Genomic DNA, 27,993 nt, shown 5'->3' on the forward strand with positions numbered 1-27,993 from the left:
GGCTATCAATTGTCCCTCTATAGTTGCAATCCAGTATATCATGCACTGAAGCAGAGGGAACAAAGGTCATCAACCCAATGTTCGTTCTGTCCATTGGCGGAAATCTTGCAAAATACCCTGGCCAGGAAAATTTCTCTCTGTCACGAATCCTACCCAACCCTAAAAGTGGGTGGTGCTGGGTGGGAACCAGAGGATGGCAGAGTTTACCAGGACATGGAATGATTCACATCCATCTTTTCAGCAGCCTCCATTGTGGCACAGTCCTCTGATGGAAATGAAAACAGTCCCACCCAGTAGAAAGCCCAGAGGAAGGGCAGGCAGAGCTACTACTGCTTGCCCTACCTCAGAGTGAATCCCCCACAAGGCTATGGGGAGGAAGTGGAAGGTAATAATAGGGGGCCAGGGCTTTAGTCCCTCTAATTTTTTCCACCCATGTGTGGAATAAATTTTGTTGTGTGCACTGAGGGGCATGTGCAGATGTGCACAGGCATGTGCAGATGTGAACTGCCAATAAAAACACATGCTGCCAGCTGTAGGCAGATATGGGCTCTCTGTCAGCAGCTGGGCAGCACCTGAATCTCTTCTGGGCAGCCTCCCAAGTGCTCAGCTTTCAGGGAACATTGAGCTGGGATTATCTGGCACCTTTCTACCTATCATGGGTTAGTTTGGCTGCTTTTTGCTAATTACTGCCCAGTTATGTCTTGGACTTACACCACTTCCTAACACGTAGCTTGCTGATGGATTTTGCCAGGTAAATACCACATTTGCCCTTCACAATAACCATTTGACCCAGGCATTGCAGTTGCTGGATTCATTACTGCAATGGAAGTGTGCAATGGTTCCGTGTCCATACTCCCCTGGTCCACCTTGGATGCACTAGAACATAAAAAACAGGAACTGACAGCCGTATTCACTGTGCTTCATTTCTGCTCCATCACACCAGACATTAAACTGACTCCCAGTTCTATTGTCATGGGGAAAGGTACAAAGCATTAGTTGTCAGTAGATGGTTTCCTTATATAACGAAGGAACAAAGGTGTTGTTTTGAGGGGGTGCTTTTGTTTTCACTTCACTTTCTAGGATGCCAAGTTCCCCAGATGCTTCAGTCATCCCAAACTGCAGTAATAACTATGGTGTCACGAGGCAAAGCTAGGGAAATCTGCAGTACTGGGGCAGGGACATTGATGAGAGGTTTGGTTGGTAGGATGATTAGAACAGTCAAGACACCTATTCTATTCTATTCTGTTCCTGGACTGGCCGTGATCACTAGGCATGAGGTCTTTGCTTGGGCTTCCCTCATATGTAAAGTGTCTTTAGGCACAGGTCTGAGCAAGAGGCAGTATGCAAGGTATATCCTCTGACTTAGATATAGCCCTGAGAGGTGTGCCAAGGAACGGAGCCCCGTCCCAGGGCTGTCAGGAACAAGAGGGGTACATTGTAATTTACTCAATGTCTGGGTAGCCCACACAGGGTAAAAGAGGTGTTCTTACTCTTCAGGATTTTTCTGTGCAGGCAGGTGCAGACAATATAACAGGCTATTGAGCTTTGCCTCATAATAGTAATACAGGCAGTCCCCGGGTTACGTACAAGATAGGGACTGTAGGTTTGTTCTTAAGTTGAATCTGTATGTAAGTCGGAACTGGCGTCCAGATTCAGCCGCTGCTCCGCGGCTTTGCTCTGCTTTGCTCCCCGTCTCCCTGGTCTGCAGACCAGGGGGACGAGGAGCAAAGCGGCGGAACATGCGGGCAGCAGACAGCCCAGACACGTCCGCTGCCCGCGTGTTCCGCCGCTTTGCTCTGCTTTGCTCCCCGTCCCCCTGGTCTGCAGACCAGGGGGTTGGGGAGCAAAGCGGCGGAACACGTCTGCTGCCCGCGTGTTCCGCCGCTTTGCTCCCCGTCTCCCTGGTCTTCTGACCAGGGAGACGGGGAGCAAAGCAGAGCAAAGCCAAGGAGCACGCGGGCAGCGGACAGCCCAGATGCGTCTGGGCTGTCCGCTGCCCGCGTGCTCCACCGCTTTGCTTCCTCTCCCTGGTCTGCTGGAGACCAGGGAGACGGGCCCCGTTCGTAACTGCGGATCCGACATAAGTCGGATCCGCGTAACTCGGGGACTGCCTGTACATAGCTGTTGATCTCAAAATGCTCTTAAAGGGAGGCGAGAGTCATTGTGCCCATTTTACAGATGGGAATCAGAAGCACAGAGGATGAAGTGACTTGCCCAAAGTCAGCCATTAGGCCCATAGCCTGTGAGCTATGGTCCAGTGTCCTTCTCCGTTAGACCATCCTGCTTCCCACATAGTGAGGGTTAATTTAATTTGTGTTTGTAAAGTGTTTTATAATTCACGGTTACTTCTCACTTTGGGCTCAATCCTGCTCTCGCTGCGATCGATGGGAGCGTTTCCGTTGATGTCAGTGGGCACAGGATCATGTATGTAACAGGACAATATTAATAGCATTTTTTAAAGGTGGGCCTGTCAATATGGCTTTACTTAAAACACAACAAATGGTCTGGTAGCAATTTATAGACTAACAAAACATGTAGATGGTATCATGAGCTTTTGTGGGCACAGCCCACTTCTTCAGATGATCAGAGTCTCACAATTTATTTGTTTAAACAACCCTTATAATGCATAGAATGTTTAACTGCTTTAAAAGAGTAACTAAAACAGGGATTACATATTTATTTGTTTGCTTTATTGTAAACATTCCATTCCAGCTATCTGCACTACCAAGCATTTTAATGTCTCTCCAGGCATTTGGAACACAGTCATCACTTTGGTATACCAGTGCCTGAGAATTAGAAATGGAAACTCACTAGAAACAAAAATGAAAATGACCAGTTAGTTGTCACAGCCCAGATTATGGTGCCAAAAGTAACTGTGCAGACAAGAAAATCTTTCTATTGCATATTTAAGTTCTCTTATCTGCCATGGGGATATCTGTGTTGTGGTTCACTTCCCCACAGCATGATTCTTTTGTGTTCCTGTGATCTCTTATCCCCGAGGAAGATCTCTACTGCCGACTCAGTGGTTGAGACATCTGATATGTATTGCAGAAAGGATAATTTCCCCCTTATTCTTGAAAAGAACATTTTTATTCTTTTGTGTTTACTATATCATTAGAAGTGCTCACAAAGAGGTGGGTATTCTCCAAAATCTCCAGTTCCTTGACCTTTAAAACTTACTGTAGGAAGACAAAACATTGGAGCTGTGATAAAGGAGATGTTGTTTAGCACAATGTAATCATCAAATAGAAAAACAGGAAAAATGGAGAAGAAAAAGGTTGTGGCATTTTTGTCCTTTGGCAATTTAAAGGGATAGTCGATTTAAAAATCTTGTATTGGAAACAAAATTCCTTTTCTATAGTTATTTAGATTATTAAAACAAAGAATAATAAAAAAATAAATTTTATCTTCACTCGTAACTTTGTGCCCTTTTCTAAGCGTGTACGATGAGTTCTCATGAAATCAGTTTCATATTTGTTTATAAATAGATTTACTTTCAGGTTCTCAGTAATGTAATGTTTTATTTTAAGTCACTGGAAAGAAAAATGTATTCCTCCCCATTTCTTCTTTTGTCAAAAACTGCATTTTGAAGGGCCTTTGACAAATAGTTTGGGTATTGGAAAGAGTCCAAATGTGTTGCTTTGACCATTTTAAAATGTTTTATGTTCTCAAAATTTGTCCAGTTAAAAAAATCCCACACAGATAAGGATGAAAAACACTAGAAACTGCCAAATTCACATTAAAAAAAAAAGTTTTGAGTCAACTCAAAAGGTTTTGGTCGATTCTTTTAGTTTGTAAATTTTTCATTTCAAATTGATCCAGAATTATTTTGTTGTGGTTTGGTATGTTATATTAATTTAGATGAAATCTATGCGGGCAAAAGGCGTTAACCCAGTCAGTGTCCAACATTAAACAGTGTTTGACAAGGTCCAGAGTTTGATATGTAGAGGCCACAGCATGCTTTGTGCCATGACAAACACACCATTAAATATTCATTTAACCTGGTATTAATGATACAGAAAAGGAAAAACAATTAAAACATTTAAAATGTAAGGCAGTAAGTAAGACTTTAATTTTAACGACATGTGTCCTTTTTTCTGGAAAGAGTTTTAGAAGGAAAAACTCCCTAGTTGGAGAATCTCATAGATATTATCAAAGATAGTAATAATTGTCCTATTGGGAAAAGAGAAGAAGTTAGCTAAGATGGGCTGTAGCTGTTGTTTTTGCTGCTATTGTTTGAAGTCCAGTTCTGTTTAATCGCAGGTGATGTTTGGGTTCAGCTGAAGCTGGTAGGTGTGGTGATGTCATCTGCCTCTCTCTTTCTTTAGAACAGTCTGGTTAGGACATCCCTAAGGATTAGGAAATGAAAGCCAGGGTCCCAAAAAATGGGAGTATAAAATTGGCAGCCATGATAGTGATGATGCAGTAGCCTCTTTCTCTCTCTGTTCTTCCTCTTCATCTATTTTTCAATATTCTTTCCCCCACTTACATGTATCTTTCTTTGAAGATCCACAGTGGAAGTGGTGGCCAGAATAGCCAATCACATCATTATTTTATCCACCAGTAAGGCCTGATATCTGACACTCTAATTTTGGTTCACTGATTTCTAGTTCCACATCTGTTTTTTTTTTTTTTCTATTTAACCGAGTATGATTTCAACATAGTCTTTGAATTATATCAACATGACTTTTTTTCGCTTGGAGTAATTGGATCTCTTTGTCTGGTTCTTTTGCACCTGTTTATTAACATTCATTATGGAAAGAAACTTGACTTACTTTTTATTAACATTTGTCATAGATTATGACAACATTTACAAACTTTTATAGACTTTCTACAATTCAACTCACAACTAAGCAAAATTTTTAAATCCTATATATATATATATACTCTCTGAACCAAAAAGTCCATTATTCACTTAGGTCTAATAAATAGTGCCTTTTACCCGGTTTCTAGTTTACAGGATATGTAACAAATGGAGGGTTTTATCAACAAGATTCATATATTTGGAAAAAAAACACATTGGCTACGTCTAGATTGCATCCCTTTTTCAGAAAAGGGTTGCAAATTAGATGTAGCCATTGAGGTTTTCCTGAGACATAAGAATTAGCTAGCAACCAGATATAGCTTTTATTCCGGGGAATCACTGCATATTATGGCTACTGGGTGATAAAAGAGAAGTTTACTGTTTTGAGAACATAGCAACCCTTATTTGTTGTTTGTTGCAAGTAATACAACTTTAGAATGTTCACTGACCAATCCAAATCCTTTTAGAATGTTCACCAGCCAATACAAACTCACCCTCATCTCACAAACAATTTTTCAGAAATTCTGTTCATCCGAGGATTTGGCTATGGACTATGGTGCAATTCACACAACAGAATCTCTTGATGTTAAGGTAGGGCACTCTGATTGGCTAAACAAGGCTTTTTATGAGAAACATAAAGATCAAAGGAAACTCTAATTGAAATTAAAATCAATATTCATTAAGACATCATATTCTATAACATTTATGTAAACCTCAGTATTCCATCAGGGTTTAGACTGAATTGAAGTTCAGCTACATTCAGATTTCTGAACCAGACATACATTGCCCTTTTAAATCAATCTCCTATGGTGAAAGCAAACAGCTTATCTGTCCTTCAAAAGATTTATTCTTTTCACAGTGGCTCCCAAATGGTGTTATATGAGACACAGGAGATGTAATGGTATGTGCCTGAAACTGGTATTTGTTTAAAATGGGTTGATTCAGTGTATGGGTTTGTTTTTGTTCAGTGACCTTTACAGTAATAATTAGACTCCATCTTCTTCATTTTATTAAAGTATTCTTATTTTATGTTTGCGGGACAAAATTGACCCGACACAATTATCTGCTTATGCCAGCTGTGCTGGTGCCAAAAAAAAAAAAAAAAAGCTTCAAAAGGACTTTAAGATTGTGCAGAGAATACCCTGGTGCAGGAGACCTTCTGACAGAGACAGAAGGTCTCCTCAGGCAGGAGCCACTGATAAGGTGTATGTTCCCAAGGCAAGAGGAAGCATGGCTGGGGAGTAGCTGTTTGCTTTGCAGCCACATAGGCTGTATTGGCTTTGGACATTTCAGTGCAATCTGACCTGGCCCTAACTGACTCCGCTGCTTGCCATCTACTGGCAATCTCAAAAAACATGTGCTGTCCACTTCGTTCCCCGTGGAGGTCTCTGCCCTGGCACAGGGACAAATTTAGATCTATCTGTTGTAATTGGAACCTTTGCAGTTTCTAAGCAGGAGCTTGAATATCACTTGCATCTGGAGTGGCAATCCATTCAGAGCATGGGTTACAAGTAGAATATGCTCCCACAGCTTTGTCTTCTCAGAACGAGAGTAACAGCTTTCTGCAGATTTCAAGTGGCCTTCTAGATCAGATCCAGGCAGCGTTCACTGCAAGAGTGTAGCATAGAGGCAAAGCAGGTATTGATGACTAGGGTGGATCCCATATCTAAAAAGTTCCTGTCATGTTTTTCTTCTCCAATATCCCTCTCTATAATTCTATTGTTGCCATGTGTGTTGGTATTAGTTTGGCTCCTGATGCTTTTACTAATTTCCTCACAGTTGTGGGTGAACCAAGAAGACGGCGTAGAGGAAGGAACCAGCGAAGTACAGAATGGCCATTTGGATCCAAGCGCCGACTGCCTCTGTCTCAGCAGAACCCTTCAGAACCGGGACCAGATGAGAGCCAATGTAATCAATGAAATCATGAGCACAGAGCGTCACTATATCAAACACCTTAAGGACATTTGTGAGGTATGTGGAATTGTGGGGAATACTCAGTTACTAGAACAAAGAAGATAGTGTGTGACCAGAATCCAGATATCTAGACTGTACCTGGGTGGTAGGGGAAGAGATTTGTGTCTTGTTTTTATGTTCAAGCAAAGGTCATTAAGGGACAGGATTGGCCATGCCTCCCCATTAGAAGCTAACATCAGCTTTTAGAGCAATAAGCTCCTTCGAATTATCAACAAAAAGAAAATGAGGGACAGCTATACTTTTTCATCATTTCACTAATGCTTGGGGCCTAACAATCACCAGTGATTCAAAGACCTGGAAAAATCATGGGAAATTCATATATTAAACAATAGTTTTAGGTTAATGTATAGTGTATTGCTGTTGTTTGTCATTTTTGGATCACTGACTTTATTTTATTTGGAACCCATAAAAGAAGAGATTTTTTGAGCTGTGGCCAGAGCCAGACCTGCAGTAGGCTATGAAATTCACCCATCCTCCCACAAACAACTTTGCCAGTGCACCACAATCCTATCATTCATGGATTCCCCACACATTTCTGTCAATGCAACATAATCCCCACCTGCTATCCCAGACTTAGGCTCCCCACAAAGCTCAGGCAATGAACCCTAATCCTGACACTGCTATTACAGTTCTGCATGCTGATAGAGTTCTGACTAAGCGCTTCAGTCATGACCTCCAGACCTGCCTTACCCCTTTGTGCCTCTTGTCCATTTACTTTTCTCCTGACTTACATCATCTCATTCTGTTCCAGTCCTTAGCCTCTTTCGCTGCTCCCATCCCAGGCTGAGTAACAAATCCCCATGTGTTTGCAGCTGTTGTATATGAAACAGAGTATGGGCTCCAAAGTCTTCACCAGCTGACCTAAATTGGGTTGAACCTTCATCCCTGCACTAGTGTACTACAGTATTGTACTAACCCACTATTCTATCTAGCCTATTTACTGGAAGAGGATGGCTCATATCCAGACAACTGGGTTTACAATTCTGAGGCCAGGTTTATACTAGACCCAGAAGGTTGACTTAAGGTACGCAATTCTAGCTACATAAAAAGTGTAGCTAGAGTTGATGTACCTTAAGCTAAACATTGGCGCCATCTCCATAATGAGATGTCAATGAGAGAAACGATCCCGCCGACTTCCCTTACTCCTCACAAGAAGCAGGAGTTCCAGCACTGAAGAGGGTACCCTCAGCATTCGATTTAGCGGGTCTTGACTAGATCCACTAAATCGAACTCTGGAAGAACGACCACTGCAGCATCAATCTTCTGGGAAGTGAAGATGTAGCCTTAGATTATAAAACCAAAGGCTGGATATTGAGAAAACTCTGCTCCTTCTGAGGTAGATTGAGTTTGAATTCCAAGCACTTTAATGTGCTGAAAACATTAAAATAAAACCTTCACAACCCAGCTCCTGTGTGTTCTACATGGACATTAAAGGTCTTTTGACAGTTTTCTTGTAAAAATAGGTGGATTGCCACTTTCATTGCTCATGCCTTCCTCTCCTTATCCAGCTTGCAATGCAATGCCTGTCTCTCTCACACACACACTAGTGGTGGTTGCATATGTCTGTGTGAGAAATGTCTCTGAATAAAGGTTGAAATGTGAACTCTAAGTAACATATTTAGCTGAAAATAGAGTTTAATTTAATTAAACAGGGGACTATTAAGAAAATGTTCTGACCTTGTTTCATACCCATTCTTCTAATAAATGTCCAGATTTTTATCCTTCAGACACTCCCTGTAATTAAAACTCAGTGCCAGCTACCTCTGAATGTACATGTAAGGAAATTAGGTTGCAATTAAGCAAATTTAGTAACATTTGCTTTCATCTGGATTTCCTATTATGTTAACAACTTTCCTTTACTCAAAATGGCTGTCATTTCTTCTAATTTACAATGAGATTGAAACTACCCAATGGGAATGAAGTGATTTATGCCCTCACCATATTTTCTTACCGAGCAAATTAAATAAATGTTGTTGTTTAATTGTAATATGTACAAACTAAAGGAAACTCCAGGTGGATTGTTATTAAGGATTAAAATCTGGACACTGAGATTTTCATCCCAGATCACGTTCATTAAGATACAGCAACTGTTATCCTCAGTGTGGAGTAGTATATACAAGTCATTAATCTCCTTCACTATATTTCACACACTTTAATTATAGCCTCAGCAACAGTAGCAAATATTCAAGTTTGACACATGTATACAGGTTAAGTGTGCAGTGTGTCATGTTATAACACATGTGGTTATAATTGGAATTTTGTGTTATACTACAAGAGAGGTTAACGTGCTGTGTGCATCATGCTTCTTTATAAGCTAGAGGCCGAAGTAAATTCCTTGAGATGAGATGACATCTCTTACTATCAGAAGAAACATGCTGTGGTGAACATTAGGATATCATTAGCTGTCCCTTGGCATTTCTTTCTATTTAGAGGTTTGATGTTTTTTTGGGAGGGGAAGGTTAAGGATTGGAGATTTATAAATAGGACCAGATCCTCAGGGGATACAAATTGGTGTCACTACATTGGCTTCAGGGGAGAATTTATTGAAGATCTAGCACCCCTAAATTATAAAGTGCGTTGGTATCTGTTAGAATAAATGGTAATATAGAAGGCTGTGTCTAGACTGGCCAGTTTTTCCGGAAAATCAGCCGCTTTTCCGGAAAAACTTACCAGCTGTCTACACTGGCCGCTTAAATTTCCACAAAAGCACTGACTTCTTACTGTAAGAAACCAGTGCTTTTTGTGGAAATACAATGCTGTTCCCATTCAGGCAAAAGTCCCTTTTGCGCAAAACTTTTGCGCAAAAGGGCCAGTGTAGACAGCTGAGATTTGTTTTCCACAAAAAGGCCCCGATTGTGAAAATGGCAATCGGGGCTTTTTTGCGGAAAAGCGCGTCTAGATTGGCACGGATGCTTTTCCGCAAAAAGTGCTTTTGCGGAAAAGTGTCCATGCCAATCTAGACGTTCTTTTCAAAAAATGCTTTTAAAGGAAAACTTTTCCGTTAAAAGCATTTCTGGAAAATCATGCCAGTCTAGATGTAGCCGAAGTGTATTGTTACCATGAACTTTGTTAGGTCAATAGAGTCTGATAAACAGTCTAGGAATCTGGTTGAAATAAGAAATCAGATTCTTACTATAATAGCTCTGGAAAGGAAATTTGTTTTCCTGTGTTGCAAAAGTTTTTGAGATTTAAAAAAAAATCCGCATCCCAAATCGTGATGAAAAAGAAAAACCTCAAAAATGTTCACAAACTGAAAACCTCAAGGGGTGGATACATAACAAGTTGGAATCTAATTGTATATTTTAAGAGCACCTGTGTGTTCATCTGTCCTTGGGTCTGTTTGTTCAAGAAAAGGGAAAGGGAGGGATAGCAGGGATGGTTATACACCTGAATATTTACAGCAGGAACAGTTATATCCATGGCCACAAGGGGGCAGAGAGCATCCCAGTCTCAGTGGAGCAGCCGCTGGCTGGCCAACACAGCCTCCATTGCCTAGCCTGGTCCAGGGGAGCAACTGCCGGCAACCCCCATCCCCTGACCTGAGTCCCCCACCCCCTGCTCTGGCTCCTACACCTTCCACCCCTGTCCTGAGCCCACCCTTACCCACCCCCCCAATCCCAACTGCTGAACCCTCCTAGCCTCCTGCCCTGAGCCCCTTTTTGCCCCCAACCCTGATTCCTGCACATCCCCAATCCCCTGCCCTGAAGAACCTGAACAAGGCCAAGTGAATCTTCTAGTCAGCTTATATTTCAAAACAAAAAGTCACTTCAAACTGGAAAACCAGACTTTCTCATTTTAAGTATGTTGAAATGAAAAGCTTTGATCACTTCAAAAGCTTTGTTCAAAATGTTTTCTAGTCAAACAATCTGTCAAAACTGACCCTTTCCTGTGAAATGTTTGGATTTAGAATAATAGGCATTTTCAAAGAAAAAATGTTTTAGTGAAAAATTCCTGACCATCTCTACTCTCTAAGTCAGATTTATCCATTTTCCTAAAGTTTTCAGGAAAATACTGATTACCTTTAAATGAAGGAATTGCCTCTTTCTTTTTTAGATCATTCATTCTCTCTTCAACCAACCTCCTTCTTTCAGAGCCTCATCCCCTCCTTAGTCTTAAAGACCTATCATTAACATCCTTTTCTTTGAGTTCATGCCACTGAACGTTTACAGTTTAACAGTCCTGTGCCCATACTCTGCAGAATCAATACCGAAAAGTCCCTAATGACTTTATCTCAGGCTATGTCTACACTACAGGGTTTTTCTGGTATCCTGGAAAAACTCTGCCGCATCCAGGGAATGCATCTGCTCTTCTGTGTTTTTTGGTTTTGGTTTTGGTTTTTTTTGCATCTGCTTGGTAGATCATTGTAGTCTAGACATAGCCTCAGAGAGCTTCCTCCACCTTTAGCCTTAAACTGGTCCTGTTTCTGCTGACAAGGGAAAAATCCATCCAAAGCAGAAGGGAGACATTTTCATGGTTTTCAAGTATGGAAGAATTCAGGGATTTCAATTTGGGGGCAAGTCAGTTTGATTCAGTTATGTCATTCACTCAAAGGGGTTTGCACTGACGAAGCAGCAAAGTGCTGCAACACCTTTATGGTTTATTACAGGGGTGGGGAACCTACAGCCCTGGGACCAGATGCGGTCCCTGGGTGGTCTGAATCTGCCCTCCCCCCCAAGGCTTAGGGCCTCCCCCAGCATTGGGGAGCCTACACTGGCACTCCAGCCCCCCTGCTGCCTCTTTGCAGCCTCTGGTCTCCAACTGATTTTTCTATGGCTCAGTGGCCTCTAACTCAAAAAAAGTTCCTCACCCCTGGTTTATTGTTTTTTTTCCTCTCCTAGTATTTGCCTGTTTAACAAAAGAAAATCTCAATTTTCCACTTGCCTGCCATGTCAATGGGCCTCAGCTGATATATATGGGCCTAGCTCCATTGACATAAGCTGAGGATCTGTCCTGTGGTGTCAAGGAGATAGGCATCTTCATGATTCTTAGCTTGCTATGAATGATACCGAATATAATTGTAGGATATCTTACCAGAAGGTGATGTAACAATAAAGGGTTCGGATACCTTCTTTAAACTAGCGAAGACTGAAATGAGGACACTCATTTGCAAAGATGGCAGGCCATCCATTGGAGGAGAGACACTCACCTTGCTCAAATTAAGTGTTCAAGTCAGAAGTAATCAGTTTGCTTTGAGAAGTCTGGGAGACAGCTTAACCACTCAGGGCTCTATCCAAATTTGACTTGACTGCATGATTTTGTACCTAAGATGAGTATGTCTAGAGCATTGTTACAGGCAGGGGACTAACTGGCTAAGTGGCAGTTCAGCAGGAAAGGACCCGGGGATTACAGTGGGTGAGAAGCTGGATATGAGTCAACAGTGTGCCCTGGTAGCCAAAAGGCTAATGGCAAATTAGGGTGCATTTGGAGGAGCATTTCCAGCAGATCTAGAGAACTTATTATTCCCCTTTATTAGGCTCTGGTGAGGCCACATCTGGGCTACGTCTAGACTACATCCCTTTTTCGTAAAAGGGATGTAAATTAGACGTATCGCAATTGCTAATGAAGCAGGGATTTAAATCTCCCCCGCTTCATTAACATAAAAATGGCTGCCGCTTTTTTTCGGCACGGAGCTTGCCGGAAAAAAGTGCCAGTCTAGACGCTGATCTTGCGGAAAATAAAGCCTTTTCTGAAAGATCCCTTATCCCTTATTTCATCGAAAATGACATGAAAAGAACACTAAGGTTGCAAAGTCCAGCACTCAAGAATTCAGGAATGTCAGTGCTGAAGTTGCCCAGTGCCGCCTTGAATGGAGATTTTTCAAACAACTTATAACTTAGCCAAATTTGGGTGAACTTTCAGTGGTGCAGCAAAAGGCATATCTTTGCCATAAAGGTCCCCCCCCCCCCTTGCCACATTTCAAACCATTTCACCATAGTACAAACTCACTAGCACAGTGGCTCGCAACCTATTTATCATTATTAACCCAGGTGGGCAGCCAAAACCCCAGACCCTGCCCCATGCAAGGCTGGGAAGCCAGGACCAAACTGCTTTTAGCACACAGCTGAGCCACCACTGCTTTACAGCTTCTCAGCAGAACAGCTGTAAGAATTTTTTTACATGGGCAAAACAGTGTATTTCCCACCTAGCCTCATTCTCAGAGAACAACCACTATTTAGAACCTCATTAAAAATGTAGCCTAAGGAAGTCATCTGGTGTAGAGAATTTCAGCCCAAACAGTTTGAATTCGGCAGAGTAATATGCAACTAAAAATTGTGGTGGGAAGTGTCAGACAAACACCTGAGCTACAGTTCATCTTTAAATTTGACACAATCAACTCTGGATTAAACAAAGACTGTGAATGACTTGCTAACTACAAAAGCAGCGTCTGCTCTCTTGGAATTCACACCTCCAGATCAGCTGCTAGAAGTGGGCCTCATCCTCCTTGATTGGATCCACCTCGTCATCTCCAGCCTGATCCTGGCCTGCATAGTTATACCTGCCTCTAGAAATTTCCACTACATGCATCTGACGAAGTGGGTCTGTGCCCACGAAAGCTTATACTCCTACACTTCAGTTAGTCTATGAGGGTATGTCTACACTACCCCGCTAGTTCGAACTAGGGGGGTAATGTAGGCATACCGCACTTGCAAATGAAGCCCGGGATTTGAATTTCCCGGGCTTCATTTGCATAAGCGGGGAGCCGCCATTTTTAAAACCCCGCTGGTTCGAACCCCGTGCAGCGCGGCTACACGGGGCTCGAACTAGGTAGTTCGGACTAGGCTTCCTATTCCGAACTACCGGTACACCGTGGAACGAGGTGTACCGGTAGTTCGGAATAGGAAGCCTAGTCCGAACTACCTAGTTCGAGCCCCGTGTAGCCGCGCTGCACGGGGTTCGAACCAGCGGGGTTTTAAAAATGGCGGCTCCCCACTTATGCAAATGAAGCCCGGGAAATTCAAATCCCGGGCTTCATTTGCAAGTGCAGTATGCCTACATTACCCTCCTAGTTCGAACTAGCGGGGTAGTGTAGACATACCCTAAGGTGCCACAGGACTCCTCGTCGCTTTTGCAGATTCAGACTAACACGGCTACCCCTCTGATACTTAACCACCTGTGGCACTCTAGCTCCACTTACAGTAGAACACCTTGAATGGACATGGCATTTTGCTGACCTATACAAAGGTTTAATCTCTATCCCAAGGAGTTCACAGTCTAAAGTTTTGGTCCTGAGATGTGCTGTACACTTGCACCTCCCTTTGAGCTAAAGGACAAAAGTCCAGGGAGGAGTCAAATGGTGGAGAACTGTGAGCATGAAGACAAGGCGTTTATACTTGATTCAGAATGACCCTGGTAAGCCATCAAAGGGAGTGATATGATCAGAGCAGTGGACACAGAAGGTGATTTTAACTGTTGCATGTTTTAGGGATTGAAATGCAAGACTGAGAGCTTGGGAAGCCAGTGTGGTGGGGGAATGGGGAGTTCAGTACTTGAACAGAGAGGTGATTAGGGTAAGGTCTAGAGGTCTATAATTAGGGTTAACAATACAGCGCCTGCTTTAAAGAAGAGGGAGAGGGAGAACCAGCAGAGCTTGGACAGAGTGGGCAGGAGGGCTCAAAAATTCCAGCTCATCTGAAGAAGTGGGTTTTGCCCACAAAAGCTCATGGTTCTCTATATATTTTTTGTTAGTATCTAAGGTGCCACAGGACTACTTATTGTTTTTCAAGTTACAGACTAAGATGACTGCCCCCTGAGGCTCAATGTTATGAGTTAGGGCAGGACGAGAGGGGTGTTGCAATGGCAGCTGTGAGTGCCTGTACGTGTGGTAGCGCAGGTAAACAAAGCATCTTAAAGCCAGCTAGCAGCTTTCCCTTACAAGCCATGACCCAGAGTTTGAAAACCCCTCTCCTAGCCTGTGCGTCATTCCTGTGGTTACCACTGATGCATGTACATTCCAGAATGGTTCTCAGAAGAGTCAAATAGCTCATTAATATCTATAAATCCTACCTTGGTGACCTACAGGATGAAATATTTTGAGAACCAAGCAGTGGGGATGGCCCATGAGGGAAATAAACTGGTTCATTGCTAGGAAGAGGAGAACCAATAAACAGTTGCCTGTCTAGTATCTTCAGTTTCCTTCTTCCTTCTCTATAGAAGAAAAAGGAGCTAGGTCACATCCCATGCCTCTTTACATACCACCTCCAGCCCTTGGAAAACGTAGCACTTAACATCCTGCAAATACTCTCCAACTTTGCTATACCACAGGGACAACATCAAAAAATACTTTAAAAGGAGACAGTTTGTCAGCTATTTTTAGGTCTTCATTGAGCGAAGTGTTCTCCAGCATCAGCTCATCAGTCAGCTATCCTCAGCCTAAGCAAACCTGATAGAATGAGCAGCAGCAAGATGACATTGTTTTATGCAACAAAGTAAATTTACTGGAAAAATTCTGCAGCCTTCTAGCTGGTGCTTGCTGTGTATTATGTATAATCTGTGGTCTCTTCCAATTGATTACTCACACTGGAAGCTAACCATCCAAATGTAGAAACTGAATACAAGAGAAGGCTCAGGTACTTTGTATTATGTATTTATTAAGTATTTATTTGCATTCCCTGGGACTTGATCAATACCTCTATTGAATCATAGAACACTAGACCTGGAAGGGACATCGAGAGGTCATCAAGTCCAGTCTCCTGCCTTCATAGCAGGACCAAGCACCATGTAGCTCATCCCTGATAGAGATGTCTCTCCAACCTGCTCTTAAATATCTCCAATGTTGGAGATTCCTCAACCTCCTTTGGCAATTTATTCCAGTGTTTAACCACCGGAATTTTGCTATGGAAATTTGCTGCTTTAATCTCTGAGCAGTGTGTGGCTTAGACAAGCAGAGATATAACACATGGATTGTAGAGATTATTCAAGGCAGTGGTGACAGAGACTAGCCAACTAGCAACCTGAAGACTGGAACCCATTTGTATGATTCTTCAAAGAATGAGTTTATAAAATAATTAATAGTAATTCTTTCCAATTCACAAGCAGTTTGCAAGAATCAGTTCCTATCTTCAGAGTGCTTTGAGATCCTCACATGGGAATGCAAATACTATAGCAAAAATTCCCATGATTGCTGCCGGGCTTGTATCATTTATTTTCTGTACAGCTGCCATAGCTTAAAATTGTTTGGCTGCGAATGAGGTTGCCCCATTTTGTCATGTCATTTCATCCTTAGAATGAGAGGGGGAAACCCAAGGAGAGTTTCAAAAGTGAGTCCCTAGAAGAGCGTAGTCTCAGATTTATCCAGTATGTAATGTATTCCATGATCAATCCCTTGGCTAAAGGAGGAAGAGAGGATTGTCTCCAAAGGCAGCTATGGTCTGCTCTGCTCTGATGTGATGTTAGCTAAACCGGATGGTTAGGGAAGTTGGCCATTAGCCAAGATGTCTCAAGTCATATTTATAATTCCATCATCTTTTAAAAGTCGTCATTCCAGGGAACCACTTGGTGAATTTGAAGGGCAGTTTATCATCACTTTGCAATATTTATAGTTGTTTAACATCAGCTGTGTGTCACCGGCTAGTGTCTCATCTGCGTGACTCAGCAGCTGCAGTTCCCAAATTCAGCTGTTCAGCTGGACCTGGCAGCACCTTTCTTCTTTACAGTGGAAGGAAACAAGTTCAGTCTTTCCATTCACAGGGCCTCATTTATGATTGTTGTTAAAATTAGGAGGCCTCCATTTATAATGTGATCCCACTGTGCCCAGCAAAGTCTAGAATTTAAATAGACAACACAAGCAAATAGTGTGAGGGGAAAACAGATGCCGAGAGGTAAAGTGATTTGCCCAAGATCATAGAGCAGAGCAGTAGCAGAGATCCACGTTTCCTTACTCCCGAGGCAGTTCCTGCTTTGCGAGACTGTGCTCCTCCAACTGGGAAGCTTAGATTGCTTGTGGCTCAGATGAATACTCACATAAGTTGGTGGATCGGAATGAAAGAAATAATCTGCAAGTAGGAAGGCAAATAGAAGCATGTATGTTCTGTCCCTTTCTCATGCCTGCCGTCTGTCTTGTCTGCTGAGATAGTAAACTCTGCAGGAAAGAGACTATTAATCTGCTTGTACAGTGCCTAGCGCAATGAGATCTGTTCTCTGTCCGTCTCTAGGCATTACTGTAATACAAAGAACAATACATATCAATAATAAGAGCAGAGGAAGAGGGAAAAAGGATGATCTGGTAGCTGACACCAGCTTGGGATTTAGGAGGACTGGTTTCAGATTGCATCTGTTCCACGGACTCACTCTGTGGCCTTGAGGGAGTCACTTGAATTCTTTCAACTCCGTGCCCCATCTGGGGATAATAATTCTTCCTCTTTCTCCCAGCTTTCATCTATCTAATGAATCTATTGAGGCTATAATTTCTCCAGGGCCGGGACCATCTTTTACTCTGCATTTGTACAATGCCTAGCACAATGGGGCACCAGTTTCAATTAGGAGTCTAGGTGGTACTAGAATACGTATAATAAATTATACATTACATAATAAAAGACTATTTTATAATAAAACAATAGCTGAGAAAACAGAGGAGAAACTTCCTATCTCAATTATACTGGCACAACTTCATTGACTTGAGTGCACGAGTGTAATGGAGAAGATTCTAGGAGAATCAAAAGGAGCGGGAAAGAGAAATGAAAATGATGCTGTTTTCTTCCTCCTAGATGACATTTAACCATCGGCATTTAACTTCCAGCACTGCTGTTCCCTCGTTAGGCAGCCAATAAACTGAAACCACCATCAAACCTTTTTTTTTAAACAGAGTTCCCACACACTGACATTTTCAGAACAGCAAAACTTCCTGCCTTTATTTCTCGTACAGAAGCAAATAAATAGTGGTGGGATAAACTACATCGTAGTCCAAGTCAGGGATGTCCTATGAGATCTGGGAGGTGGCATGTTGCCTTTGGCTAGCAGTTGGTCTGAGATGCCAGGTGCTCAGTGCAGTAGCAGTGGGAAGAATGGTTGCCTCCTGTGCTCTTTCATTCTCTGCTAGGAGACCAAGACCATAGAATCAGACATTAATGGAATATGCTACAGCTTAAATATGCCAATTTGGAGAGGAAGGAGAGTGGCCAGCCAATCAAACACAATAGGATAATGTGCCCCTCATCAAAGTGTGGGAAGGTGGCACCTTTTCTGTGGACAGTGTTTTCAGCAAGAATCAAAACGTGGATTTGTTTACATGGCAGTGATTTATAAAGGGACAGATAGTGGCAGAAAGGAGTAACCAAAGCCCTTTACATTATTGAGGGCCAAATATGGGTCTTGCTCCTTTCTGCAGTGCTGGTAGAGACAGGAAGGTGCCAAGCAGTGCTGGCTGCACTCCTCTCAGGAGTATTCCCTTTTCACAGATGGTGTGGGCAGAGTGCCCAGGTAGTGTCAGGTAGCTCTCTGTACCGCCTCCATAGCTAATTTTGAATGGATCAGCATGTACTCCACGTAGCTTCTGACAATGGCAGAGCCCTGACCATGCTCCAAAGCAGCCTTGCCAGACCCCAAATGTCCACAGAGCTTCTTGGGATCATAGACTGGGTTGTGCCTGACTCATCTGTGGGTACAGGGAATAGTTGCTTTTTTGTCAGTTGCTGATTCCACAGTCCATCTGGCAAGGTAGGTGTTTGGGGTATTTTACAAATTCCTTTTCTTTCTCCTTACAGGGTTACTTAAAGCAGTGCCGGAAGAGGAGAGACATGTTCAGCGATGAACAGTTGAAGGTCATATTTGGGAACATCGAAGATATCTACAGGTTTCAGATGGGCTTTGTCCGGGATTTGGAGAAACAGTATAACAATGAGGACCCCCACCTCAGTGAAATTGGACCTTGTTTCCTGGAACATGTAAGTTTTAGAGGGAAATTTTTAGAGAAAGTAGGAGCCATTTTACATGACTTGATCTTCACTTTTCTAGGTAGTAAATTCCTCAGATTACAGACCACATGCTACCTTGACTATTGATTTTTTTGTTGCTAGGTGTGGAAATGGGCAAACTTTAGAAGTGATGCATAAAGCTATAAGACATAGAAAACACACAAGCAAGAAGAGGGATAAGAGTCTGCTTAACATCTTACACGTCTCTACCCAATTGCAAGGTGTTCGGTCCTATAAAAGGTGATCCTACAAAAATTGGAAACATGGGGAAATTGTGTAGAATGAACACAAAAAAATAATACAAATCTGTTTCTGTCACATCACCTATTCTTCTGTGCATCAGGTTTCCCATCTGTAAAATGGCAACACTGCATGCCTGACAAATGTGTTACAAGCCTTGATTTTGGTAAAGTCATTTGAGATAATAATAATAATGTGGCTTCCTTCCAAGCTAAATTTCATACCTGACACCTTTTTAAATGATTTTTTTAAAATCAAGATTTGGCAAGGATAGAAACCTTTATGCTCCAGGCCATAAACTGACCTCTAACTAACAGAGAGGTTAAGAAGACTCTTTCCATATGGGTATGTTATCCTGGAAAGGCCTTTTACAAGGTTCCTTGCACCTTTCTATGAAGCACTGGTACTGGACATAGTTGGAAATGGACTGTTCATCTGATCCCATCTGGTATTTCCTACCTGCCTATGTTCGTCAGATACAAGGGAGACCGAGGTGTAACTGTAGGAGCAATTTATAAATACCTGGCTCATCGTGTGGAAAGTTTTTCTAAAAATGGTTGTAAAAATACACCTCAGTCTGTTTTCAGACCTGTATTAAAGAAGAACCCAAGTTGTTTGATTGGTGTGTTTAAAACAAAAAACTCAGCCCAAGAAACCAGGCATTTCTAATTGCATGCCAACTGAGTGGAACGTTTTATTGCAATGTAAGCTGTCTATGCATTGGTTCACAAGAAAGGAAAACACATGTTCAGAGTCTTGGCTGGAGCAACACAGCACATTTTCAAGGCATGAAAACCCATCTGACTTTATTCCCCCTCTCCCTTTGTGATTGTTTCTCTGCTGAATGGAAGGATGCTGGCCCAGGCCTCATGCTGCCTAAGTGACAGCAAGGCAGCAGATAGCTTACTCATGTTAAACACACAGGGTAGGTGTAAACTACATGCCTCTGCCGACAGAGACATGTAAATTAGACTACCTGACTTGTCAGTGAAGCGGGGATTTAAATATCCCCTGCTTCATTAAAATAAAAATGGCCACCATGCTGTGCCGGCTCAGCTGATTGTCGGCACAGTGCGGCAGTCAAGACGTGGATCAGTCAACAGGGAATGCCTTTGTCGACTGCTCCTGTAAACCTCGTTTCACGAGGCATAAAGGAGCGGTCAACAAAGGTGTTCCCTGTCAACTGATCCAGTCTTGACTGCCGTGCTGTGCCGATGATCAGCTGAGCCGGCACAGTGCGGCGGCCATATTTATTTTAATGAAGCAGGGGATATGTAAATCCCCACTTCATTGACTATGTCAGGTAGTCTAATTTACATGCCTCTGTCGGCAGAGGCTTGTAGTCTAGACATACCCAAAGAGAATAGGACTTGGTAGCTGACAATATAACGCTAAAGGCTTTAGCCCACCCCATCTCGCCTATTACATAAGCTGTATATTACGGGAGCTGATAAATTGCCCAGTGTTGTAAATATGTCAGGAAATGTCAAGAAAATTACAGTTCTGCTTTTTTGGATTTTCCTTTAGGGAGAATGAAGTGCTGTATCGGTGCTTATGTAAGAGGTGCTCTGATCCAGGATGTGGATCCTTTTATGTGTATCTTCATTACTTACAGAGCTACGTTTCCCATCAGCAACACTTCAGTTTCATTAGAGAATCTCATTGCAGGCATTAATGAAATTTCAGTGGGACATCATTAAAATCACTCGCAGCTTCCGCTAATTGCCGCTGGCCTTTGCAGCGAAGAGCATCGTTCTTTTTTTGATGGACAATACTGTAATAAAAACATCCCTGGTTAGATCTGCAAGGGTGGTGCCAAGATACTACCATGATGGGCAGAAATCTGCAGAGAGGAAATTAGAAAACTCATATCATGAAGTCATGGGAGAGTTTCAACACTGGCTATATCCTCATGGTGGGGTCCTAACCCCCTCCAGCAGACTGGTGGGAGAGCTTGTATCTGTGAGGTTTTCCCCAACTTGCTGTGACAGAGGAAAGCAAGGTGTTTGGCTCCTCTGAACTCCCAGAATCCTCAAGCCCTTGGAAACACATGGTCAACTGTCTGGAGTCTCTGTGCCTTCCCAAGAGCCATCTTTCCTGATTTCCCTGTTCTTGTTCTATCCAGGAAGCTTGTGTTTAAGGGAGTAGCACAGGCAGTACCAAGAGCAGAAAGTGCAAACTCTCTTCATGTAGAGCAGGGGTGCGGAACCTAAGGCCCGGGACATGGATGCGACTGCCTGCTTCCCTGGGTCTGGCCTCCGAGGCTCAGGGCTCTCCCCCCCCCCCCAGTTTTAGGGAGCCTGTGCTGGCACTCCAACCCCCTCCCCGGGGCCACATCAATGAGGGCTTGCTTTTTTGCTTCTCACTTGTGTACAGCCCCGAACCGCTTCCCCACCCCTGATGTGTAGCATGAAGAGAATGTGGCCAAGTGTGTTTAAGGGGTGAGCAGCCCCTTCCTGTGCATCATTAAGTAGCAACCACTGCTTGAATGCAGCACATCAAAGGTTGGTCTTGTAGCAAGATGTGGGACAGTGACGCACATACCTGAGTTCAGTTCTTCTCTCTGTGTTCACATATCACTCTGTGCCTCAGTTTACCAATGTTCTTGTACATATTCTTTTCATCTACCTCTTGTCTGTATAGCCTATAAGCTCCTGAAGGCAGGACTGCTCCTCTTACTATGTGTTTATACCAAGTCTTGGGGCCCTCACAATACCTAGGCTGGCCTCTAAGCAATGTAATACAAATAAATACTAACAGACTTGATGGACGAACGCAGAGAAGGAAGAGGTGGTTTTGTGATCAAGGTTTGTTTCTAACTCTGGTGGTGCCAGAGGGGCTGGAACAATTTATACAGTGGGGATGCTGGGAGCCATTGAACCAAACTGTAAACCAGGAGTCTCAAACTCCCAGTCTATGGGCCATCTCCAGCCAGAGTGATGGCACAATCCAGCCTGGGACTCCTAGCAGACTGGGGGGAAGCCTGTCCATTACCGGTCCCCAAGCCCTGCCTCTTCCTGCCATCACCCCACCCTCTGGCTGCATGGCACCCCGTACCTGAGGGGGATCACTGGTGGAGGGCCTGGAGATGGTGACATGTGCTGCGGAAAAGTGGAGCGAGTGCATTCGCCCAGTGCTCTCCGCTTCCCCCCAGCTTCTGCTGCCGTGGGGGGAGGGGCATGACCACTGCCGCTGCATGGTGCCAGCCCTCTCTCCCCACCCTGAAGCTGCATCCTCAGAGATGGGGTATCATGGGGGGAGAGGGAAGAGAGATGGGGGGAAGGGGCAGAGTTTGGGGGTTGATAACAGAGCAGGGAAGTCCTGGGACAGATTGTGCAATCGCTCCAGCTGGGGATGGTCTGCAGGCAGGAGTTGAGACCTCTGCTGTAAACCATGGATGTGATGGGAACCACTTCAAGCCAGGGGGTGCGCCTCTAATTCCACCGCCGAGGTGGTGGTGTATTACTATGAGCAAGTCCCTTCCCCCCTTCATGCCTGAGAAAGCTGGGCTTTCCAAATCTATCCCGTGTGGGTGGGGTGAGGCTTAGCTCATAGAAATTTATCACACACTTTGGGGAGCATCTGGTGGAAGGCACTGTGCATATCATTATTACTTGGCAGCGTGTGCTGCCAAAGACCTGAGCTGTGATTCAGCTTCACCTTTGCCATTTTAAAGAAAACAAGCCCCATTTCTTGATTTGAAATCGAAAGCTCCCACGTGGCTCTCTGAAGGGATGATCTTCCTACACTCTTGTATTTCAACCGTACCTGCAACAATGTGTCAGTGTAACAGATTCCCCGCAGAGACACCCTGCTAATTGAGTGCTACACAGAGAACAGGACAAGGCCTGCGTGCGAGTAATCCAACATCAGACCTTGCTGCTGCTGCTGCTGGGCTGTTTTTCTTTTTCTTGTTGTAATTTATTCTTGTTAGTGTGACAAGCAGTTTATTGTTCCCAGCACTTGTCTGATATACTCTCCTCTCTTCTCTCTGTCTCCTTCTGTGTTCATTCCCTCACTCTCACCTCTCGCAGCAAGACGGGTTCTGGATCTATTCAGAGTACTGTAACAATCACTTGGATGCGTGTATGGAGCTGTCCAAACTGATGAAGGATGGCAGGTACCAGCATTTCTTCGAAGCATGTCGTTTGTTGCAGCAGATGATTGACATTGCCATAGACGGTTTCCTTCTTACACCAGTGCAGAAGATCTGCAAATACCCCTTGCAACTGGCAGAGCTATTGAAGTATACTGCACAGGATCACAGGTAATGAGATGCCTCTTTTTTACTCTACTTGTGTTTTTGATGGCTGAAGACATATGAGAGCATATTTCTTTTTTACTAAATAACAAAGGGTATGTCTACACTACAGGACAAAGTTGAATTAAGATATGCAACTTCAGCTACATTTATTGCATAGCTGGAGTTGAAGCATCTTAACTCAGCTTTTGGCGCTGTCCACACTTCAGGAAGTCGAAGGAAGAACACTCTTCCTTCCACTTCCCTTACTCCTCATGAAAGCAGGGTTACCAGCATCGACCGGAGTGCCCCTCAGTTCGAATTAGCTGTCTTAAGTAGACCACTAATTCAAACCCTGGAAGATTGACTGTGGCAGCTTCAATTTTTCTCTGTAATGTAGATGTACTCAAAGATTTTCTCTCTTACTTTTTCTTGCATCCAGCTGTTTTTCCTCATGGTAACTTGTTAAAATTAAGGCAGGGCAGAAGTTCAGCAAACTAGATAGAAAGCCTACCCAAAGCATTTATTCCCAGTGGAACTAAATATAATTCCACTGTACTCAGAGACCTGAAGTAATGATACTTAGTTGTACTTTTTGATGCTACCTGCTACTCTGGATGAATTATTGATAAATGTACTCAGTTAAGATACATTAGCCAAAAAGGTTTGTTTCCCTCTCCTGACAGTGAACTCATCAGAGCAGGGAATGGGAGCACCTCTTGTGTTCGGATAAAAATGGGCCAGACCAGTAACTTGCACCTGAACTCCCTAAATGTGGGCAAAATTCAGATCCTCATCTGGTTGTTGCAGGTTGTGTCTGTCACTGTTTCTGGCATCTGAGTTTGGATCTGAGAAGCACAGAAAAGTTTGCATGTTTTTCTGAACTAGAGCTAGCCAGGAACTTTCCATCAGACTAATATTCTGATGAAAATGCCATTTTTGCAAAATTGAAATTTTCTCTGGGAAAAGTGAAATAATGGCTGCTCGCCTGGCTAATTCTTGCCAGTTTCACTTGCTGCTTGCACTGAAATTATCTGACTTCCCCAGCTCTCAAACTCTGCTCCCTTATCCCCAGCTCCAGATGTGGGGGGAAGCAGAGCAAGCAGCACGAACAGCAACCAGACATTTCAGAAACTTCTAAAATGGTTTGGTTTGTGATTTGGTTTTGGAAATGGAGAAAGAGATGACAAGAGCAGAGATTTATGTGTATGTGATCTGCCCTGGTTCGCCAATGTCTAATAGATATTAGCTTGAACCAAACCCTGGATACAAACATCTCTGTAAGGATGAATGTTTGAAACCCAATCTTGGACCTGCATCCAAGTTTCTCCCTTCCTTTATCATGGGGCCAAATCAAAATCCTGAATCTGAACCTACTGACCTTTGGAGCATTTGAAACCTAGCCCTGGATTCAAATCTCATAGCTTATTCATCTTTCCGATCCCAAACCATTCTGATGTCACAATTAGGGTTGCCAGATTGTTTCAGAAAAAATACCGAACAACAACAACAAAACCACACTAGGAAAAAGTGTGTTGGCCCCTTTAAAAACCGTGTGGTGAAGCTTTTTGGCCCTAACAGGCTGCCGGCGTCTGTCTGCCATCTTGCCTCCCTGCGGAACCCGATAAGCACTAGGGTTGTCAGGCTGCCTCTGTATTTAGCCTGGTTTTCCTGGGATTTTTGCCTCCTGTCCGGGAAAAAATCAGAAAGTACTGGACATTTTAGGTGTCCGGTATTTTCTGAATTTTTTTACCAGACAGGAGGTGAAAATACCGGGCTGTCCGGTTCAATACCAGACACCTTGCCGCCCTAGTCACAATAGCATTTGCTGTTTTGTGATGCACACAGGCTTCTGACTTCCTAGAATGTAGGGAAAAGCAGCCTCAGAAAGGAGGAATGTCTCATTCCTCTTAGGTAATTAGAACTAATACCAATGTGCAGTGTGATTATACTGAGGGTAAAATTACATTTTTGGGTTCAGTGTGGTTTAAAGCATTCCTTTTTCATTGAGGACTCAACATTACTCTGTGATTATATAGTCAGGTAGACCATTGATGTTGTGATGTTCTGAGGGCATCAATGCACTCCCATGGTTACATTACAATCATCTGAGACAGTCTAATATATTTTATATTGGTGTAAATCTGGAGCCTCATCACTGAAGGTACTTTGAATTTACATGCTTTTACTGAGATCAGAAAACCTGGTCCCAGGTATAAGTACCCAAGTTCACCAAAGGCATGTTAGTTTAATGGGGTAGTAGGACAGGGAGAGAATTTTAAAAAGTGCTTTTTGATAGCTATTGTTTAGATATCTTAAGAATCTGCAAGGATGGGAATTTCCACAGCCTCACTATACTATTTATTCCAGTGTTTCACCACCCTGACAGGAAGTTTTTCCTCATGTCCAGCCTAAACCTCCTTTGCTGCGGTTTAAACCCAATTTCTTCTTGTCCTATCCTCAGAGGTTAAGGAGAATAAATTGTCACCCTTCTCCTTGTAGCAACCTTTTAGATATTTGCAAAAAAAGCTGCACTAACAATAGCTGCCCATTGTCTCTAGATAATATCAATTTCCTCCCATTCAAAGGTCTTAAAGCACTTTTGAGATTACTAAGGCCTCATAGCTTCCCTCAGAGGCTAATTACCTCTGAGGTAATTGTGTGAAGTAGGCACATAGAGGCATGGAAGGGTTTAGTGACTCAGAGGTCTTTGTGTGTTTGCATCAGATTTGTGCATAGAATTTGGGGTCTCCTTCTCTTTCTGGAGTTTGAAATTTCCCTGCTGCAGCATTGTCAGGCTTTCCATTAACATCACTTGGGGGTTAGTGCCTAGGTTAATAATTGCCCGAGAAGTAGATGGAAAAGTGAATAATTATTAAGGGATTGGAATATGCAGAAAAGAAAGATGTGATATGACGGCAGGTGGGGATGGGTACCAAGCTAGAATGCAGGCTGTGTCTATACTACAGACCTTACAGCAGCACTGCCACTACACCTCTGTGAGCTCTCCCATGTAGCGGCTTTATGCAGAGAGCTCTCCTGTTGGCATAATGAATCCACCCCCAATAAACAGCAGTACAGATTGAACCTCTCGGGTGCCTATGGATGTTGCTGAACCAGAGAGCCCTTGGACCAGAGAGCCCTGGTGGCTGGAAGCGAGGGCCAGTTGGTAGTCTGGTGGCAGAGAGGCCAGAGGCTAGGTTCAGGAGCAAAGCTGGTATAGCCACGGGGGGACTGGTGACCATGAGCTCAGCCAGGGCCAGGAGCAGAGCTGGTTCAGTGGCTGGGGGGCTGGCGGCCAGGAATGGAGCCAAGCTAAGGTGTGTGTGGCCAGAGCCCAGCTAGGGCCAGGAGCAGGGCTGGTCCGGTGCTCAGGAGCCTGGTTAGGGCTAGCTGCGGAGGCCAGGAGCTGAGGCTGGCAGAGGGGTCAGTGGCCAGGAGGAGAGCCTGGCTGGGAGGCTGGTGACTCCTGGAGAGAGCCCAGAGGCCAGCAGCAGAGGGCAGAATTGGTCTAGCAAATTCCATCATTTGGGACCAGTCAGGTGCTGAGGGTTCCAGACCAAGATGGTCCAACCTGTAGTTATGTAGGTGGGAGAGCGTCTCCTGCAGACATAGGGCTGGCTACATCAGTGCTTCTGTTTGTCAAACTTATGTCAGTTGGGGGCAGGTGTTTTTCCCCACAACCCTGCGAGACAAAAGTTTTACCAATAAAAGGGTTAGTATAGACTTCAGGCTGGCTATCTAAATTTCCAAAATATCTAATATATCTAAAATTCCCCAACTACCTAATATCTAAAATTCTTTGTGCCTGTAAATCAGATTGTTAGACAATGTGTTTAATTTGATTGTGGGAGAAAAACTAAAGGAACAAAATGGCCTGGTGGATTGATGCTCATCATGGGTCAGATTGTGAATCTCTTCCTCTGAGTAGCACCTTACTATGCAAAAGGTAATGGCATTAGAGTGTTATTACTCAAAATGAACAAGGAGTTCATAATCTGGCCCCATGAAAGGAAGGAATTTTGTATCATTTGTCAGTAGATACCATTAGATTTCCCTGCCCTTCCCCTCTGGTTAGCTGTAATCATTCTCTTATTGTATTGCTATAGAGCTACTATTTATAGATCCAGGACAATGGGCCTGCATCCAAATTCCTGATCATTCCAGCCCAAGTTAGCACATGACATTTTGGCAAGAGCCCATGCTTGCATTCTGCATTGGAAGGAAATCATTGCATCCCAAATATAACTGACGAGCAATTTATCGGCCTTAATTTTATTTTGAATGCTATCCTAATATTAATCCACCAGCCAAATGCTTTCTTCTGCCGTTTTTCTTCTAGGTTCTTTGTCAGCTCAGCCGCAGACATGGGCTGGGAGCCCAGAAAGTTCAGTCGCTGATTCTTGCTTCATTAATGCAGGAAAGGAAAAATGTACATGCTGGTTCCTCTTCAAATGGAACATTAGAATTAGTGAATTAGCATTACCAGCATAAAGCCCAGCTTTATTGGCACCAGCCCACTCCACATGGAGGCAGGGCTGGGGATGCTTTAAAATCTTGACTCTGTTCAATTGTTCATTGTCTCCGGGCCAGTTCATCTGAATTTTTCACAAAGGCACATCTGTTCATTGTCCCAAGATTGAAACCCGTTTAACATTCATTAAATATCTGAAGGTCATCACTGCAACATTGCCTTATGAGCAATTGGTATTGTAGGGTCACTGCCCAGTGCTTTCAACAAGTTCCTTGATTCAGAGTTTCAGTGAAAGTAAGATTTGGGGGAAGAAGTCAGTTTAAAATTAAAGGCATCCAGAGTTTTCCCTGGA

General features: G+C 43.4%; 1 protein-coding gene across 12 annotated transcripts in view; it reads left to right on the plus strand.

Annotated features, from left to right (window-relative positions):
- Window positions 1–27,993, plus strand: part of ARHGEF9 (Cdc42 guanine nucleotide exchange factor 9) — a 419,582-nt gene that overhangs the window by 328,307 nt on the left and 63,282 nt on the right. For 9 of the 12 annotated variants that reach the window (XM_075940846.1, XM_075940851.1, XM_075940848.1 and 6 more), the window contains 3 exons: window positions 6,584–6,775; window positions 18,478–18,657; window positions 22,962–23,194. In XM_075940846.1, the coding sequence (XP_075796961.1) occupies window positions 6,584–6,775; window positions 18,478–18,657; window positions 22,962–23,194 (605 nt within the window). Of the gene's footprint in view, window positions 1–5,265; window positions 5,396–6,303; window positions 6,443–6,583; window positions 6,776–18,477; window positions 18,658–22,961; window positions 23,195–27,509; window positions 27,941–27,993 lie in introns of those variants that run through there. The other 3 variants (XM_075940850.1, XM_025178009.2, XM_006136166.4) reach the window with 3 other exon arrangements.

This window comes from Pelodiscus sinensis, chromosome 13 (genome assembly GCF_049634645.1).
Source record: "Pelodiscus sinensis isolate JC-2024 chromosome 13, ASM4963464v1, whole genome shotgun sequence".
Taxonomy (NCBI): Eukaryota; Metazoa; Chordata; order Testudines; family Trionychidae; genus Pelodiscus; species Pelodiscus sinensis.